We start from the raw sequence: 19,073 nt of genomic DNA, 5'->3' as shown, positions 1-19,073 counted from the left end.
AATGTTGTTCTTTTTAAAAAAGCACATTATACTGGTTCTGACACGTCACAACATGGATGAAACCTGAAAACATTATTACATTAAGTGAAAGAAGCCAGTCACAAAGGACAACATATTGCACGATCCCATTTACACGAAATACCCAGAAGAGGCCTATCTACAGATAGAAAGACTGGTAGCTGTCTACGGCTAGGGAATGGGTGGTGGTGGGAAGGCAGAGGTGACTGCTAAAGGGTATGTGAGGTTTCTTTTTGAAGTGATGAAACAGCCTTAAGATTATGGTGATGGGGTTGTACAACCCAAACCTTTGAATTGTAGACTTTAAATGGATGAACTGTATGGTAAGTAAATATTTCAATAAAACTTAATATTTAAAAAAAACTATGACATTTAGTTTTTTTTCTTCAGCTCAAGATAACACAGGAAGTTGTTAAATAGCCCACTACAGAAGAGATTTTTCACCTGGCAGATTCATTGAAGGTAAATCAAATGCTGGGCTCTGCTTTCACATACCTCCTATTTGCAGCTCTGGACAACCCATGCGTCTCATCTGTGTGCTGACAGACTCAATCTCTTGTACAAGTGACACTAATATTGTCTCATTGATCCACTAAGAAGAAATGAGGTAAAGACTTTACACACATAATTCCAAAGCATTTCTCAAATAATTATTCACAACACTAAGATTTTTTTTTTTTTTTACTGTCATGTACTTAAATATTAACAGAGTATAGTGAAAGAGAATGGAAGTAGCAGCTTCCTGAAGTCTAGAGAGAGTTAAGTAAATATGCTTCTGGAGTGTAAGTTAATTAAGTTATATTCTTAAATCACATATGCCTGTTTTGCTTTTTTTTCCCTGAATAAAATAGAAAACTTCCAGTTATATGTTAAGTTTTTCTTAAATGTTTCTTTCTATGATTATACTTAAGCTAAAAAGATCATCTTCAGTTTACATTTCTAGGATAATTATTCATACATTTATCCATGTAGTGTTTATATTGGTTTGTAATTAGTAAGACAGTGTTTCAAACTAACATAATTGACTAACTCTCAGTAGGTTCACCTAATTCCCTAACCACGTAGAAGACAGATGTATTATATTTGAAGCTGGCTTGTGAATATTACCATATTACTTTAGGACTAGGAATTTCAAATGCCACTTTGTATGCTAATATCATACTAATTCTAGGAAATGAAAAGACTGTCTAAAGAAACAGCCTGTCCCGTTTATTTGTGTTATGTTTTATGTGTGTGTTTGTAGAAGCCACCATTTCTGTTTCCATGTTTCTGTTTAACCATAAAGTGAAAGGATGAAAAAAAGTTTCAGATCAAATACATGTCTACTATTCCTTAAAAAAAAACACCCAAAACTCTAAATTTCAGAACACTGTAGCCTAAGGAATTCAGATAAGGGACTGTGTTTATATTTCCTCTAAGCTAATACTCCCAACTATGACTTTATATTTTAAATATACTGGCATTTTAGACAAGTCTTCACCCAACGATATTTTTTCCATTGATTTCTACAGAGAGTGGAGGGGGGGGGAGGGAGGGAGGGAGAGGGAGGAGAGAGAAACACTGATGTGAGAGAGACACATCGATTGGTTGCCTCCTACACATGCCTGGACCAGGGCTGGGGATCAAACCTGCAACCCAGGTATGTGCCCTTGACTGGGAATCAAAGCCAGCGTGTGGGCCAATGCTCTAACTACTAAGCCACACAGGCCAGGGCAAGAACTTTTACTTTTCTTTTTTTTAAAAAATATATCTTTATTGATTTCAGAGAGAGGAAAGGAGATGGAGAGAGAGAGAAATATCAATGATGAGAGAGTCATTGATCGGCTGCCTAGCCCGCAACCCGGGTATAGGCCCTGACCAGAAATCGAAACCCGATCGCCTGTGTCCTAGGTTGACGCTCAACCGCTGAGCCACACCCAGCTGGGCAAGAACTTTTATTTTTCAAAAGCCATCCAGGTTTCTGGTTCAAGAAAGTAGGCTGCTATTTTTCATCACTCCCTCTTGATACCCTATTTAAATTATCATAAAAGAGTGAAAAGGAATACAAGTGATTTCAACATATTTCTAGAGGATGCAGAGCTGATGGATGGCTGCTGCAATATGAAACAGGGGAAAGGGTGGCGTCTACAGAATCTAAGTGGAGACAGCTGCAGTGGAGGAGGGGCCAATGTGCCCAGCAGAACCTGGGACGTACAGGTACTACAGAGGGCGAATAAAAGAGGCAGGGGCTGAAACAAGGGAACTCACTCACTGTATATGGAAGAACTCGCCTCCCCCACCTCCAGGCCAAGGATAGAGAGGGTTCTCCTTTAAACAACTGAAGAAGCTGATATATTCTGACACAGCTTCATGCATATATTATCTACTCTTTCTAACTGAAGTTTTCTCAGTGCAAGGACCTCATTTTTTTTTTAATCCTCACCTGAGGATATGTTTACTGATTTTAGACAGAGAGGAAGGGAGAGAGGGAAAGGAAAGAGAGAGGGAGAGAGAAAGAGAGGGGGAGAGAGGTGTGAGAGAGAAACACTGGCCCATTGCCTCACGTACAAGCCCTGACTGGGGATTGACCTGAAACCTGGGTATGTGCTCTGATGGGGAACCGAACCCAAAACCTTTTTGGTGCTCCAACCAACCAAGCCTCCCAGCCAGGGCACAAGAACTTCATTTTTGTTTCCCTCACATCTCTAGACACACAATAGGCTCTGACAGAAAAGCTCTTTGGAAAATAAAATTGAGATGCTGGGAAATGGAAGGAGGTCATATTGTTCCTCTATCTATTCAAAAGACATTTACTAAACACAGAGGGGAAAAAAATCCCTTAAAAATGGACACACCAGAAGGTAAATGCCATGTTTATCCTTATATATGTTATCCATATGATTTTAGTAATTCTGATATCTAATTCACAATTAGTATCTCTAACTGATAGTCTAAGAACATATTTTGCATATTGAGAGGCATTAATAATGTCCAAAGAGTAATTTTAAACTTACATTTCTGAACTTAGCTGTCCATGAATCCATATGATCAAGAAGTTGTCTATTCATAGTCACTCTTGCCCAAACCTATTAAAAATATGTTTTAAATAAACAGTGAGGAAAAAATCCTGCCAGAAATCAGTTATTCCTTCCCCAACCTCAAAATATTTGGGGGGGGAAAAACCACACAAAACTTCACAAGCATCAGTGTTGACCTAATATGCAATAACTTTCTTATTAAGCATTTGTTGCTATTCATGCAGACATATCTTTAAAATCCCTTATGTTGGTTTGTTTAAAAAACATTTTTCTTGCCCAGCCAGGGTTGAGCACTGACCAGGAGATCGAGGTTCGATTCCGAGTCAGGGCACATGCCCGGGGTTGTGGGCTCGAACCCCAGTGGGGGGCTTGCAGGAGGCAGCCAATCAATGACGACTCTCTCATCATTGATGTTTCTATCTCTCTGCCCCCCTCCCTGAAATCAATAAAGATATATTAAAAAAGAAAAAAAAAAAAAAATTCTTGCTTTTAAGAACAAAGTAAAAATCCTGTATTTGGTATTAAACTGATGAAATTAGGCTGTCAAATGTCCTAATCTAAATATATTTTAAAAGCAAGAATCTTGTATACGTTAAGTACAAATTGATATTTGAGATACCTTTTTATAAATGAATGCAGAAAAATGTTTTCGGCAGGACACTAATATCACTAATGTGTCACAAAGAGTAAAACATTTAATTCAATTTTGTTTTAGGTACACAAAGTTAAATAGGAGCCTTTCCACTCTGTAATGTGTGCCAGATTTATGTTGCTAGTCAGTAAAAGTGGAGGTTACAGAAAAAATAATGTTCCAGAAGTAAAAAAGATGACTTTCTAATAATCTGTAAATCATAAATATTGTCATTTTAATTTTCCATTTACCTCCTCTGCAGCTTGTTTAGAACTGAGATCGGCTTCATCTTTGTTAGCACACGGAGCCTGAGACCTACAGGCAAGCTGATACTGAAACTTCTTTAGAGTTTGTACATAATCTCCCAGAGAACGATTGTAGTTCCAGAAAGTAGGACTGGTGGAAGGCGAGGTAGAATCTGGACTTCCTACAAATGATTAATTCAAGAGTGTCAGTGTGTTATAGTAATTTTGATGTTGTAGAGTTAGTATGTGAACACTGGGTATCCAGGCAGAGGCAATGACAACCAAGGAAGACAAAGCCTCAAGGGGCTTCTCTCTTCTTTCTCCTCCCAAACATTGTCTTTTCTTTAGAGAACATGGACTACTTGTGCTAAAAGTTAACAAGGACATTTCCTAATGGTATTAATTTGAAGCCATATGCATAAGTAGTTGAAAGTGGAGTTTTTTTGTTGTAAAATTAAGCTTGTTTCATTCTCTAAGATTTTCTAATGATTCAATGAGAAACAAGAGAAATTTCTTCAGGAAATAGGCTATGGAAGTTCCTTGCTTGAATTTTTAGAAGCTCTTTCTGAATGGGATAACTACAGCATCCTATTAAAAAACTCCTCTTTGGGCTAGCAACTAAACTCACTCTTCCCTGCACTACACTGTATTCTATTCATATCTTGTAATAATTCCTGAGTTGTACTAAAAGAGACTGATCACACTTCTGAATTTACTTCTAGGAAATGTAAATATTTACATTTAGGGACTTAATCCTGTAATTACCAGTGGGGTAGAAAGGGGTCAATATGGGGGAAAAAGGACATCTGTAATACTTTCAACACTAAAGATAAAGTTTTTTAATAAAATAAAATCAATGAAAAAAAATAAAGTCAATTATCTCTCTTTTTAATCCTCACCTAAAGACATGCTATTTTTTTTTTTTTAAAGGGATTTTAGAGAGTAAAGGAAGGTGGTGGGGAGAGAGAGAAAGAGAAACGTCCATGTAAAAATGAAACATCGATTGGTTGCCTCCCAAACAAGCCCCAACTGGGGATGGAACCTGAGACCCTCCAGTGTCCAGGATGAAGCTCCAACCAACCAGCCAGGGCCATAGTTTAACTTTTTCCAAATAGAATGCGATATTCTTGAGGGCAGGGAGTATTTTGCCCCTAGCACCTAGCACAGTATCTAGCACAGAATAAATAGCAAGTTTTCAAAGACAATTGTATACTTAGGAAGGGCTCATTTTTTAAAGTGTAACTAGTATCAAAAATACCAACGGATACTTCACATCCACACACAAAAATTACAAACAAGGTTTTGTTTGTTTGTTTTTTAAATCTTAGCAGAATTTCTAAGAGGAGTGACTAGAAAATAATAAAACTGCTTTTCTTATGTTGTTTATTTACAGAGGTAAAGGATGAGAAATTCTGAAAGGGGTGTGTGACAACATTTCAATTCACAGCATCAAAACCTTGAAGATCAGCCAGTCTTGTGCTGGCACCTTAGGTGAATACTAGTATGTTTCTTGCTGGCATAAAAATAAATAATTATGCACAGTAAAGAAATACCACATTTGCTGTAAAGTTACATTTTCAAGTAGAACTCATGGCAAGATTGACTTACAGGAATGAATCACCATTAAGAAAAGAAGTTTTAAACCAACACGAATGAGTTAAATGGAATAAAAAGGTAAAAGACATGGTCACGATAGAACACAAAGTTATTCTATTTTGATTAGTCATTTTGACTATTAACTTCAAAAATAATAATCAAGCTTTCTGAGAGAGAACTTTAACTTGAGAAAAATTTCAGCAAGGCCTGGCTTTACATGACAAAAGTTTTATATCAATTATAGACATAAGATGGCAGAAATAAGAAGTTTTACTATCTGTTGTGCATTAGCCAAAGAACAAACCAAATATATACAGCAAGCAGTGGTAACACAGGGCCTCTCTGTAATGACCACTGCCCACAACAGAGCGGACAAAACCTGTAGCTGGAGAACCCCAAAGACTAAGGATCAAAACACAAAGAAATTTTGAATTCTGGCAACATAACAAACCAGGTAACCTGAAATATCTCCCACTATATATATCTAAAACTGTTTATTAAAATAAAACACCTTGTTTCAATGTATAATGGAGCTTGTAAAAAGTTAAGAGGAAAAGCCAATGGCTAGAAATGAAGATGGAATTGAAAATCAGAGTGGCCAGTGTGTAAGCTGATAGTGTGGCTACTCTGGAGAATTTTGAAGGCTTTGGGAAACCTATCACCTTGGATTTCAGTGGCCAAGAGGAAACTGGAAATGAAGATGTAGGCCTCAAAGAGGTAGAGAGTTGGATTGAGACCTTTCTCTAACTTCCATCCCTTGTACCTGGCACAGGGCCAGGAACCTCAAAGGGCCACATTCTCAGTGGATAAGAAAATAATCTGACCACTGGCACCAGGAGATAACAAGGAAGCTTGTGTGTTTTAGGCTGTTGGGAGATTAATCCTTCAAGCCTAAACATTACTTATGTTAGTTCAAAGTTAATGATATTCCTTAGGGATCTGGCAGAGTCATATACAAAACTTCTGGGGGGAAACAAGGCTTCCATCCAGCTTTCCCAGGATAAAAAAAAAAGCAGATAAAACTCTACTGAAGACGAGCCTACCAAAAACACAAACAAAAAAATAGATAAATCACAAGGAAACAAGCCTCAAAGCGTGAGTCCACAAAACAAAAAAATGTTAGTATTTTATCTCCACAAACTTTAGATAACTGAACTATTGGACAGAGGCTTTTTAAAAGTATGTTTAAAGTGACTAAGATAGGAAGAAGAGTTGAAAACAGAAACAAAACAAGATACTCTAAATAAATCAGGCATATTTGAAAGAGAACCAAATAAAACTCTGAAAAATGAAAAAAATACAAATTAAAAAAACTCAATTAGTTAATTAAAAGGCAGTTTAGACATTGCTAAAGAAAGAACCAACGGTGAATCCAAACTAGCTAAAACAAACTGTGGAGTGAAGGGTAACCAGAAACTTCTCTATAAAAGAATGTCAAACGACTAAATGTAGAAGAAATGGAAGTACTAGAAAGCTTCCATTTTGAAACCACCACTGTATTAACTTATTGGAAAAGGACCATCAATGGATGCTAGCTAAAACCTCTGGTTTAAAGGGTGGGGGGAAGAGTACATTCACAAGTCTCAAAGAATCACACTGTAGATTATTAATTATTACAAAAGGGAAAAGCTATTATGGAGAAATCTGGTTGCTCTCACCTTGGCCAAGTGATTCAATTTAACGATACCAATACAGGAACAAAAAGATTATCATGTGTCCCCTGACGTAATACACTGGAAAGTATACACCACCACCTAAGTTGTATTCTTGCCAAAAATCATATTTAAACTGAATCTAATATGAGAAAATGATCACATAAATCCAAATGTGCAATACAACTAGCCTGACCTCTTCAAAATGTAAATGTCATAAAACACACACACAAAAACAAAGAAAAAACCATAAATGTTTTACATTAAAGAAGACAAAAGCAGCATGACAACTAAATGCAATATATGAATCTTAACTGGATCCTGCATCAGTAAAAGGGGGGAAAAAGCTCCGAAGGTCACCGCTGTGTCAATTGTAGGAAACGTGAATATGAATAATGGTAGTATCTTAAGTCTGATAATCATATTGCAGGTAGAAAGGAAAATGTCCTTGTTCTTAGGAGATGCATGTGAAGTACTTAGGGATGAAGTGGCTCTTTAGCAAAAAGGTGGGTGTGAGGCAGAATACACAAGTGCCTGGTTTCTCACCACTGGAGAAAGTGACAAATACGGAAAGGGAGAAGAGGCTAGAATAAACCCAGGACAGCTAGATTGGAACTGGGGTATTAGTATGAACCATGGTTTTGAACATACAGTTGACCCTTGAACAATGTGGGGGTTAGAGGCACCGACCCTCCTCCCCACATGCTGTCAAAAATCTATGTATAACTTCTGACTCTGCCAAAACTTAACTACTAACAGTCTCTTGTTGACAGGAACAAGAGACATGAAAAGTCAATTAACACATATTTTGTGTGTCTTATGTATTATATACTGTATTCTTATAATAAAGTAAGCTAGAGAAAAATGTTATTAAGAAAATCATGAGAATTTATTTACGGTACTGTACATTTTTATTGAAGGAAAAAAAACGTTAGTGGACCCATGCAGTTCAAATCCATGTTGCTCAAGAATCAACTGATGGATTCATATAGATAGATGGATGTAGAAATACATATAGATGTGCGTGTGTGTGAATGTATATACATATATTTCCTAGCTGTCTGCTGAGAAGACCTAGAGTAATGACATCCCACTAACATGGTATATCCAATGCCCAGAATTAATTTCTAAATATTATTCTTCACTAAGAGCAATTATAGCCCTTAGAGAAACAGACTGACTCTAGAGCTAGTTAGCCAGAAAAAATACAAAAGGAGTCTGGTGCAGGAAAGTTAAAAAAAATAAGTGCTCAAAGAATGATAGTGTCATGTCCAAAGAACACAGAAGCCAGAGGCCCACTAGCCAAATCTGAGACAATCTAACCATCAAAATAAATTACATAATTGAGAAGAAGAAAAAGATCCATTTTACAGAACACCAATAAATAAATATGAAAGGTGGTTGCACAACAATGTGAATGTACTTAATACACTGAATTAATTATACACTTAAAAATGGTCAAAATGTGGTGATGGAAGGAGACTTGACTTGGGGTGGTGAACACACAATACAATATACAGTTGGTGTATTATATAACTGAACACCTGAAACCTATAAAAAAAATTTTTTAATCTTTACCCGATCACTTTTTTTGAGAGAGAGAGAGGGAAAGAGAGAGAGAAACATCTATGCCAGAAAGAAACATCAATCAGCTACCTCCCATATGCACCGACTAGGGATTGAACTTGCAACCTTTTGGTATATGCGGTGCTCCAACTAGCTGAGCCACCAGGCCAGGGCTGAAACCTATATAATTTATTAACCAATGTCACCCCAATAAAGTCAATTAAAAATGGTTAAAATGATAAATATTATGTATATCTTACCACAAAAAAGTTAAACATAGAAGAGGTAAATATTAAAACGATGACAGCCCTGGCCAGTGTGCACAGTGGTTAGAGAGCTGGTCTGTGCACTGAGGGTCACAGGTTCGATTCCTGGTCAAGGGCACATACCTGGGTTGCAGGTTTGATCGCTGGCCCTGGTGGGGCACGTGTGGGAAGCAACCAATGGATGTGTCTCTCTCACAACGATGTTTCTCTCTCTCCACCCCCTTCCTCCCTTCCATTCTCTCTAAAAATCAATGGAAAAAAATCCTTGGGTGAGGATTAACAAAACAAACAAACAAACAAACAAAAAACAATGACAGAATTAGAAAGCCACTATGACAACCAGCATAGTAATAATTAATTTTGAAAATATTCTCAAAAGGATGTTAAAACTAGCAAGTCAAAATCTGATGAGAAAGAGGATATTTGTATAGTCTCAAAGTAGCTCCCCACCAAATTAATTATTTACAAATTAATTTGTATAAAATACTTAACTAAAACCTATGGGCACAGAAGTGTTAAAAGTATAGGTATAAACAGAGATGTACCTGGAAAATGCTAACCAAATGAAGACTATGTTAATGTCAGACAAAATACTCTTGAAGGCAAAAAGCCTAAGTGATAAAAGGAGTAATTAACCAGAATGATATTAACAATTCTGAGTTTACATGCACTTAACATATCTCATAGATACTTAGCAAGTTTGATGGAATTATGAGGTGACATTTAATGGGAGACAATGAGTGGGAGTTTTAAACACACTTCCTTAGTAACTAATAGATCAAGCAGACAAAAATTAATAATATAAAAAATTTAAGAACACTATCAAAAAGCTTACTAAATGAACAAATATGGAGTCCAATATTTGAGACTATACATTCTTTTCAATATACCAAGAACCATTTATAAAAAGTAATCACACAGCAGTCCTAAATGCAAGCCTGAAAAAAAAATACCAAAAAAATCAATAGGGTACAGATCAGAATCTATAGCCACAGTACAATCAGTTTAGAGAACAGGAAAAAAGATAACCTAGCCTTCCATTTCATATATTTGGAAATTAAAAGCAACACTAATCAGTAATAACAATACTTCCAAACAACTCCTATATGTCAAAGAAGAAATAAAAATGGAAGTCAGAAAAACTCTGGCTATGACAAAGGTATGTAGAGGGTTAATAGGTTATTCTTCATATTATACCCTATAATTTTCAGTATACTTATTCCAAAATTTAAAAAGAAAAAGCATGTATCAACAAATAACAAGATAACACTGATTTGTTTCTTTGACATTTGTGGCAATTCCAGGCAAAATTATATTAAAAATCAATGGAGAGATTTAAAGTGACACAAAGAGCCATAGTCCAATAACTGGCTTCCTCATTGTGGCCATGCTTTAGCACCTAATGTGCTTTCTGTGAAAGTTCCTGAGGGGGAAAAATCATTACCCTGCTCAATAACCTAATCTGGTGTCAAATAATTGACTTTGTAATAATCAAATCCACCCCAAATAGATTAGCATTTTCTAACATTGTTTCCCAAGGTAAACTAAAGATAAGTTTAAAATGTTCTGAAAAATAGCAGTACTTCTAGCGTAAATCCATGCTCTGTCCTACATCCTTCCTGGCCACCCCAACCTTCCCAAGCTCTACCGAAAAGGAGACAACTATCGCTTCAAAGAGCTTTGCTATGCACCACTTCAAAAACATTTGATAGCCTAAACTTTTAAACAAAAATTATAACTTACATTATATGAAAAAGCTTTCAATGTTAATGTAGATGAAAGGTTCAAGATTTCTCAGTTCAGTTGTATTTTACTTCTTAAATTTGGTGAACTCTAACTGCATAAAATATAAAAACAAAATGTATTTCTCTCCTAAGCTACACAAGGTATACAAGTAAAAAAGACTTAAACATTTATATATGGGTAATCAAAGTAATGAAAATAATAGCTTATAGGATAATGTAAAGTGACACCAAATATATATATATTAGACCTAAAAAAAATATACATACCCAGCTTAACTCTATGCTGTTTCTCTTCTTCACTTCTAAGGAAAGTATCCAAAGTTCGTAGGTCTGTCATGTAGTCTTGTTTGTCAGTAGGGGAGTTATAGACGGTGGGTGAAGAACGGTAGCGAGATCGCAATCCACTGCTCTCCACTGGTCCCACGGTGGTAGGGTATGGAGGAGGGGAGGGACTATAGCTTGCCAACTATACAAAATTAAAAAACTTTATTTTATTGAAATTTACTTTTGTTTTGATATTGACTTTCAAAACGTAATACACCAATAGTAAAATCCAAAACACTGACACCACGAGATGCTGACCAGGATGTGAAGCAACAGCAACTCTCTTTCATTGCTGGTGGGAATGCAAAATGGTACAGCCACTTTGGAAGACGGTTTGATGGTTTCTTACAAAACTAAACATCCTCTTACCATATGATCTAGCAGTTGTGCTTCCTGGTATTTACCCAAAGGAGTTGAAAACTTACATCCACACAAAAATCTGCACACAGATGTTTATAAGAGCTTTACTCATAATTGCCAAAACTCAGAAGCAACCTACTTTAGCAGGTGAATGGACAAACTGTGGTATATCTGGACAATGGGATATTATTCAGCACTAAAAGGAGCTATGAAGCCATGAAAAGACATAAAGGAACCTTAAATGCATATTACTTAGTGAAAGAAGCCAATCTGAAAAGGTTACACACAGTACAATGGCAACTATATATTCTGGAAAAGGCAAAACCATGAACAATAAAAAAAATCAGTTGTTAGGAGCTGAGGTTGGGGGAAGGATGAATAGGTGGAGCAAGAGGATTTTTAGGGCAGTAAAAATACTCTGTATACCACAATGGTGGATATATGTCTTTATATACTTATTCAAACCCACAGAATGTACACCACCAAGTGTGGGCCCTAATGTGAATCATGGACTTTGGGTGAGAATGCTGTGTCAGTGTAGGTTCATCAATTGTAACAACTGTACCACCCTTGTGCCTGATATCGAGAGTCAGGAAGGCTGTGCCTGTGTGGGGGCAGGGGGCACATGGGAAATCTCTGTACCTTCCTCTCAATTTTGCCGGGAACCTAAAACTGCTCTGAATATAAAGACTAGTTTTTTTAAAAAGTAATATATGCATGTTTTAAAAAAACTAAAAAAGTATGAAAAAAAAAAAAGTCACATTTAGAACTCTGCCACCCAGAGATAATATAATCCTTTTCCACATTTTATGTATTTTTGAATCTTTAGATGTATATGGCTATGTGAATATATTTTTTCACATAAATAACACAATACTGTCTAATTTTTCATTTTATATCCCCATTTTATTTAAAGCTAACTAAGAATTTTCCTATAAAATTCCTTTATAGCCCTGGCTGGGAGGCTCAGTTGGTTGGCGTGTCATCCCGTTCACCAGAAGGTTGAGGGTTCGATTCCCAGTCAGGCAGGACACATACCTAGGTTTCGGGTTCAATCTCTGGTCTGGGCCCATGCAGGAGGCAACTAATTGATGTTTTTCTCTCACATCAATGTTTCTCTCTCTCTCTCTCTTCCCCTAAAATCAATAAAAACATATCCTTGGGTGATGATTAAAAATTAATTAAAATCTTTAGAAATATCATTGTTACTAGCTATATAGTATTTCATTGTACAAATATATCATAATTTATTTTTATCTTCTCTTATTCTAGACATCTAGATTGACCACAATTTTTGGCTACTGTAATTGTTATGAGTAACATCTTTGTACATAAATCTTTAATTTGATAACATCCTTTAGGAAGCGATCTGATTAAAGCATATGAACATTTTTATACTCTTTTCAACAAAAATGTTGCACTAAGTTTAACTATTGAGTCCAGTACTTTGTAAATTTTTTTCTGCTAGGGTTTCATGATCAATTTATATTTGGTTATAATACATGATTAACAAATCCGAACACTGTCTAATGCTGCCTGAGAATGAAAGTTAATCCTCTTCCACACTGATTTCTCTTTTATTCCAATGAACATATTAATCCTTATACACTACAACTATATATGAGCTACTGTTTCATTAATTGGTTTATCCTTGCTCAAGAGGCATAATATTTTATGCTTAATATATATGACCTTATTTCATTCTCTTAATAATAGGTAAATATTATTATTGTACTAATTTTAGATATGAGAGTTTAGGTAACTTGCTCAAGATCATACCAGGATTTCAATCCAGTTTTCTGACCCTAGAGTTTATACTTTTAACATGTTTTATTGGATTAGAATTATCTGTTCATACAGTAACAAAATGTTAGTAACTATTGAAGATGGGTGATACACAGGAGTTCATTGTACTAGTCCCTTCATTTCCATATGAAAATTTTCATAGTCAAATGTTTAAGAAGTGTTTTTTTGTAATTAAAAAAAAACAATGATAAAAACCTCAGGGCCCTCATGTATTCTGAGGATGTATTTGATCAACGGTTTAAAATTTTTCTTCCTTGACAAACAATCCAATTAAAAAATGGGCAAAGGACTTAAATAGACACTTCTCCAAAGAGGACATATAGATGTCCAAGAAACATGAAAAACTGCTCAGTCACTAATTATCAGAGAGATGCAAATTAAAACGACAATGCGATATCACCTGACAACTATCAGAATGGCTGCCATCATCAAATCAAAAACGACAAGTGCTGGCGAGGATGTGGAGAAAAGGGAACCCTAGTACACTGCTGGTGGGAATACAGACTGGTGCAGCCACTATGGAAAACAGTATGGAGGTTCCTCAAAAAATTAAACATAGAACTGCCATTTGACCCAGTGATTCCACTTCTAGGAATAGATCCTAAGGAACCCGAAACACCAATCAGAAAGAACTTATGTACCCCTATTTCACAGCAGCACAATTTACAATAGCTAAGATCTGGAAACAGCCCAAGTGCCCATCAATAGATGAGTGGATTAAAAAGGCTGTGGTACATTTACACCATGGAGTACTATGCAGCTGTAAAAAAGGATCTCTTATCAGTTGGGACAGCATGGGTGGAACTAGAGAGTATTATGCTAAGTGAAATAAGCCAGTCAGAGAAAGACAAGTATCACATGATCTCACTCATATTCGCAATATAATAAACAAAATAAACTGATGAACGGAACAGAGACAGAAGCATGGAATAGACTGAGGAATCTCAGAGGGAAGGTGGGGGTGGGGAGTGGGTGGGGAGAGATTAATCAAAGAACCTATATGCATAAATGCATGACCCATGGACACAGACAATAGTATGGGGAAGGCCTGGGGGGTGCAGGGTGGAGGGGATCAATGGGGGGGGGGAAGTGGACACCGGTAATACTCTCAATAATAAAGAGAAATTTAAAAAAATAAAATAAAATTTTCTTCCTTGATTTATTTAGGTTTTCTACTTCACAGTTGATTTTGGCATTTCTCCCCCCAAAATAATTATTTTATTAACTTTTCCAAGGTATTACTTCAGTTCAACAAACACTTATACAGCATCTATAAATCATGTACTATGCTAAGAAAAAAAAGATGAATAAAACACATAATCTTGTGCTCAAAGTTACAACCTTATTGAAAAAAGATAATTAAGCAATGTTATGAATTTACATGTACAGGCGTATTCAGTACAGAGTAATAGTTTTTAAGAAATGACAATAACTTAAATATTCAAGAGTAAACTATGGTATGCCCACTAGATGAGTATTAAGCAGGCATTAATACTGTTTGAGTGACAGGACTTGACTAATCTTTCTTCTAATTTTCTAACTTTCTATAATGATTATATAGTACTTTTCTCATGAAAACAAACTAAAACTATTTTAAAAAGTCATATTTACCTATGGGTTAGGAATTATCACTATATATATTTTTTCTCATAATATGTAACTTGTACACATTTTTCTAAATTGTATTACTTGCCAAAATTATTATTGGGTAATCAATATTATGGAATTTCATTACAAAGAAGTATTACATAAAAGGGTAAGGGAAGACTGTATAGATTTCATTTCCAGACATTCTTCGTTTAACTAGTAGCTATAGAGAGGTTAGTCTAACTGGTGAGAGCGTCTGAAAATGTGACCACTTCCCTTTTCATGCCCCTCTTTTAGTCTTATGCTTCAGGCAGGAGTCACAATTTCAAATTTGTCAATTTTGCTTCTATCAAGTCTAAAAATCAGAACAAAAGCCCACTGTACAGTGGAAGCTGGAATGAAGATTTCTAATCATCCAGTGGAGTGTGTCCACACTCGAGTCAAACTACATGATAATCCAGTTTTTAACTTAGAAGATGTTTAGAAGATACTCTAACATGATGAAAAGCATTAAAATTCTATAAGGTTATACAAAAGTTTCACATAAAGAAGCAAAGAGGGGAAACATGAGTAAAGGAAACTAAAATTACCATATTTTAACTTGTCTTAAAGACCTTGTGGTAAGATCCTAGATGGTGAACCTCAGTTCATCATCTTTGCAAAAGCTACATCTTTCTTTCACTAAAGATGTGGTATAAAGAACTTCTAACTAGGTGTTAGAAAATCTGGGCTTATTATTGGCTCTTAAAGGGGCAATTTCTTCATTGATGAAATGAGTTTCGACTCACTAGACTGCCAAGGTACCTCCCAATTCTAAGAGAAAAGAGACTGGCCAAGAGAAAGGAGTCATTACCTTATTATAACCACTGATGGGTGAGTAGGTCATTCCTGGGCTATAAGAACCACTGCCACCTGATGACAGACCTTGTAGCTGAGGGCTGTATCCAGTTATACAGCTGGTAGTGAACTTAGGAGTGGTATTGGGTGAACGAGATGGGCTGTAACTCAACACACTCTGACCCTGAATTGAAGAAGGTGGAGAGGGAGGAATTTGGGTTGCTGCCAGATCATGTGGAGGAGTAGTCTGTACAACTAGAAGAAATAAATAGATAAATAAATGTCAAATAAAGAAAATGTGTGTGTGTGTGTGTGTGTGTGTGTGTGTGTGTATATATATATAAATAAAATTTCTATGAAAACAGATTTAATGAACTGAATCTTTTTCTTCAGAAAAAGGGGAAACAATAATTTGGTTGTTAAATTACATAAAGTATTATTACCAAAAGATACAAATTAGTTGTTCACCATTTCCACAAAGTTAAAAATAAGGAATTAGTAGCAAGCATCAGTAATTTAATTTTAATTGTAATTAAACAATGGAACAAACTTTCATGAGGCTACTGATTGCAAGTTCCATTTAATTTATACAAATAGGAGTGATAGTTATTGGTCGTAAGACAATTTATTGTAGACCTACATAATATATTTGAACCAGATGGCCTAAGTCCCTTCCAGCTGAGTCTAGGAAAAGGAAAATTAAACTGAGAAAGAGTTATTGCCAACCTTTCCCCTACCTTTGGAAAAGATGTAAAATACTTACCAGCTGTTTTTAACCCTAAAAGTGTTTGCTGTCCAGGGCTAACAACCAGACTTGTTGGTGCCACAGTATATTTGAAATATCTCCAAAAATCAAATAAGGCATTTAGGCTGAAGAGAGATGCAAGGGCAAGCTCTGTAAGAGAACAACAAATAACTTTTTTAAAAAGGGTGGTAGTGGAACATTTAAAGGGGGAAACAAAACTCTTTATAGACTTTAGCAAATTAACAACAAATGGAAAACTTGTTTCTTATAACTGCTACCACTTAATAACGTCTTTTACGTGTAGAGTACTTACTAGTGAGTTTCAAAATATTATCACTAATCCTTAAAACTTGTACAATTAACATTTTCACCTTCATTTTAAAGATCAATCAATCGTTGTAGGAAATTAAGTGACTTTTTGCAGGAGCACAGAGCCAGTTATTGAAGCCATGATTCCAACTCGGGTATCAAGATTCCAAAATTCTTGCTCTTCCACTTTCCACACCACTTCTACCACAGACTTTACATTAATGTGTGTATTAGACAATGGCATTTCCTTTAATGGCCACAAGGACTCTTATTACCCAAGAACTTCGGAAGAGCATACAGAAGCAGACAGCAGACATGAAGGAACAAGGAGACTGAGGAAGATGTCATTGTTGTAGAAATCTGATTAGTCTTGAATGGTGAAAAATTAGAGAAGGAAGGCATTTCAGGGAGAGTAACAAATACAAATCTCACTACCCCCAAATTATTTTTCTTCACAGAACTCATTATCATCTAGCATTGTATTGTGTAATTTGATTGTCTCCTCTACTAGAAAGTTCCTTCCAAGAGAGCAGGGACTTGGTTCCCTTCCTGCTGCGTTGTTTCTGGAACAAAGTAGGCACTCAAATATTTGTTGAATGAAGGCATGGATACTAAGTTGAATTAAACTTGAATGCAGTTTTTCATTGGTAGTAACTGTAAATCACAGTGAAAATTACTTACCAATATACCAGAGGGGCCAATATGTCACATTATAATATGAACTAATCAATTTTCCAGTCCTGAAAAAATTAGAAAGGCTTTTCAATGTCCTTCAATAACAAAAAACACCAAAAATCAAAACAAACACAAACCTATGGAACCAACCATTGACCTCTTAAAAATTTTTTTTCTAATTAACTTACATTTCAGTATATATCATTCCAGCCATAGATACATTTAGGAGTCCCCAGGCTAAAACCACTTTCCTAGCTTCTGTTTCTTTTCTCATCTTGATAGTTCTGTCAATAAGAGAAGCACTAGGGTTTGGCTCCCCTTGCATCTGTTCAAACAAAAAGCACAAGAATTAATCAAAAGAAACTACTCCATTTAAGGCACCACACTTGTGTCCTTTATAACAGTAAGTAAAAACTCACATAGTTTTCCTCATCTTTAAAATCTTTCCACATTTTTTTACATTTTAATATTAATGTATGAAAAGGGAGCCCTAAATTATAACCTCATTGACACTATGTTGTAATCAACAAAGAAGTGGCTGGTCACTTCAGGAAACAAGTTCATACTCCCAATAATTAAAAATGTCTTATTTTCCAACTCAGTGTTGGTAGTTATGTCTGCAATTACTCTGTATTGTGTTTTTGAAATATGTCACGAGGACTAACCCAAGGGCTAATCTAAGAAACTCAAAATACCAAGTTTCGGGAGCAATTATTCGATTTAAGCCATAGGCAAAGACTCTCCCAAAGCCTTATGCAGAAACCATTAATCCCTATGATCTTAACTCTGCACTCTGACGGATACACGCCAGAAATCTGAGTTTTGCTTTTTATTTAAGTTTTGGAAGGGCCAGTACTCATGTGAGAGGGATGAGGGCGAGTGGGGCGAAGAATGCATTCAGTTTTGGTCTGCATTGGGATTTACATCTCTTTTGTTTTGCTAGGCCGCCTCTCTTGCTTACAAGTGTAAGATGTGTTCCAGTTCTGTGGAGTCCTATCCCAGAGTACAGGGGAGTGCCCTCCCGCTCCCGCCGGAGTTAAAATTCCCCAGGCCACCGAACTTCCCTCCCTGACTCTCCTGTACGAACTTTAGCAACCCCTGTTGCTTCTTTCCTCCGCTCCTCTAAGGGTGGCGGGACACCTGGCCACACGCCCCCCGCCCCGGCTGAGCTCTCGGCAGATCCACAGACGCGGAGTTCCCACGGCCCGCGTGCCTTCTGCGTCCAGAAAGCACAAAAATGACCCCGAAAACGCACCATGATCTTCGGCCGGAAGCCGCTGACTCGCGCCACTCTCTACTGCACATGCGCGAAGCCAATGGAATGGGCGAATGAGACCGGCTTGCCGGTCTACATAACCGGAAGAACGGGCTCTCTCTTCTCGCGAGAAGAGGAGGGTGGGGGAGGGACGGGGGCTGAATGCGTTACCAGGGAAACACTCTCGGATTTGTCGCTGGCTCTCAGGTGCCGGGAGAAAGCTGAGGAAGAGCGATTCGGTCAAGGTTCTGAACCCTCAGTGTAAAGTAATAACTATAAGAAGCTAAGTTTCTATATTAATGTAATTTTAGCTTCTTTAGGGTATTTATGGGCTCACGTTTTCGTTTAATTCAGTAGAGGGGCTGATCTGTAGGATAGAGTACGTTGTAAAGTGTCCAGACATCATCAGCAATGACAAAGCATTTCTCACATTAGTGTT

At 36.5% G+C, this 19,073-nt stretch overlaps 1 protein-coding gene across 1 annotated transcript in view; it reads right to left on the bottom strand.

The window, feature by feature from the left end:
• Nucleotides 1-18,650, bottom strand: part of TMEM209 (transmembrane protein 209) — a 31,891-nt gene extending 13,241 nt beyond the window's left edge. Inside the window, exons 1-9 of the mRNA XM_016213382.2 lie at nucleotides 18,635-18,650; nucleotides 17,568-17,704; nucleotides 17,386-17,444; nucleotides 16,414-16,545; nucleotides 15,667-15,905; nucleotides 11,004-11,202; nucleotides 3,918-4,093; nucleotides 3,012-3,083; nucleotides 514-610 (exon numbers count right to left, since the gene is read on the bottom strand). Coding sequence (XP_016068868.1) covers nucleotides 514-610; nucleotides 3,012-3,083; nucleotides 3,918-4,093; nucleotides 11,004-11,202; nucleotides 15,667-15,905; nucleotides 16,414-16,545; nucleotides 17,386-17,444; nucleotides 17,568-17,704; nucleotides 18,635-18,637 — 1,114 coding nt within the window. The 5' untranslated portion in view covers nucleotides 18,638-18,650. The remainder of the gene's footprint in view (nucleotides 1-513; nucleotides 611-3,011; nucleotides 3,084-3,917; nucleotides 4,094-11,003; nucleotides 11,203-15,666; nucleotides 15,906-16,413; nucleotides 16,546-17,385; nucleotides 17,445-17,567; nucleotides 17,705-18,634) is intronic.
• Between the last annotated feature and the right edge of the window lie 423 nt (nucleotides 18,651-19,073).

Source organism: Miniopterus natalensis, chromosome 10 (assembly GCF_054644295.1).
Source record: "Miniopterus natalensis isolate mMinNat1 chromosome 10, mMinNat1.hap1, whole genome shotgun sequence".
NCBI lineage: Eukaryota > Metazoa > Chordata > Mammalia > Chiroptera > Miniopteridae > Miniopterus > Miniopterus natalensis.
Note: the sequence above shows the minus strand (reverse complement) of the source record. Positions and strands in the feature narration are given on the sequence as shown.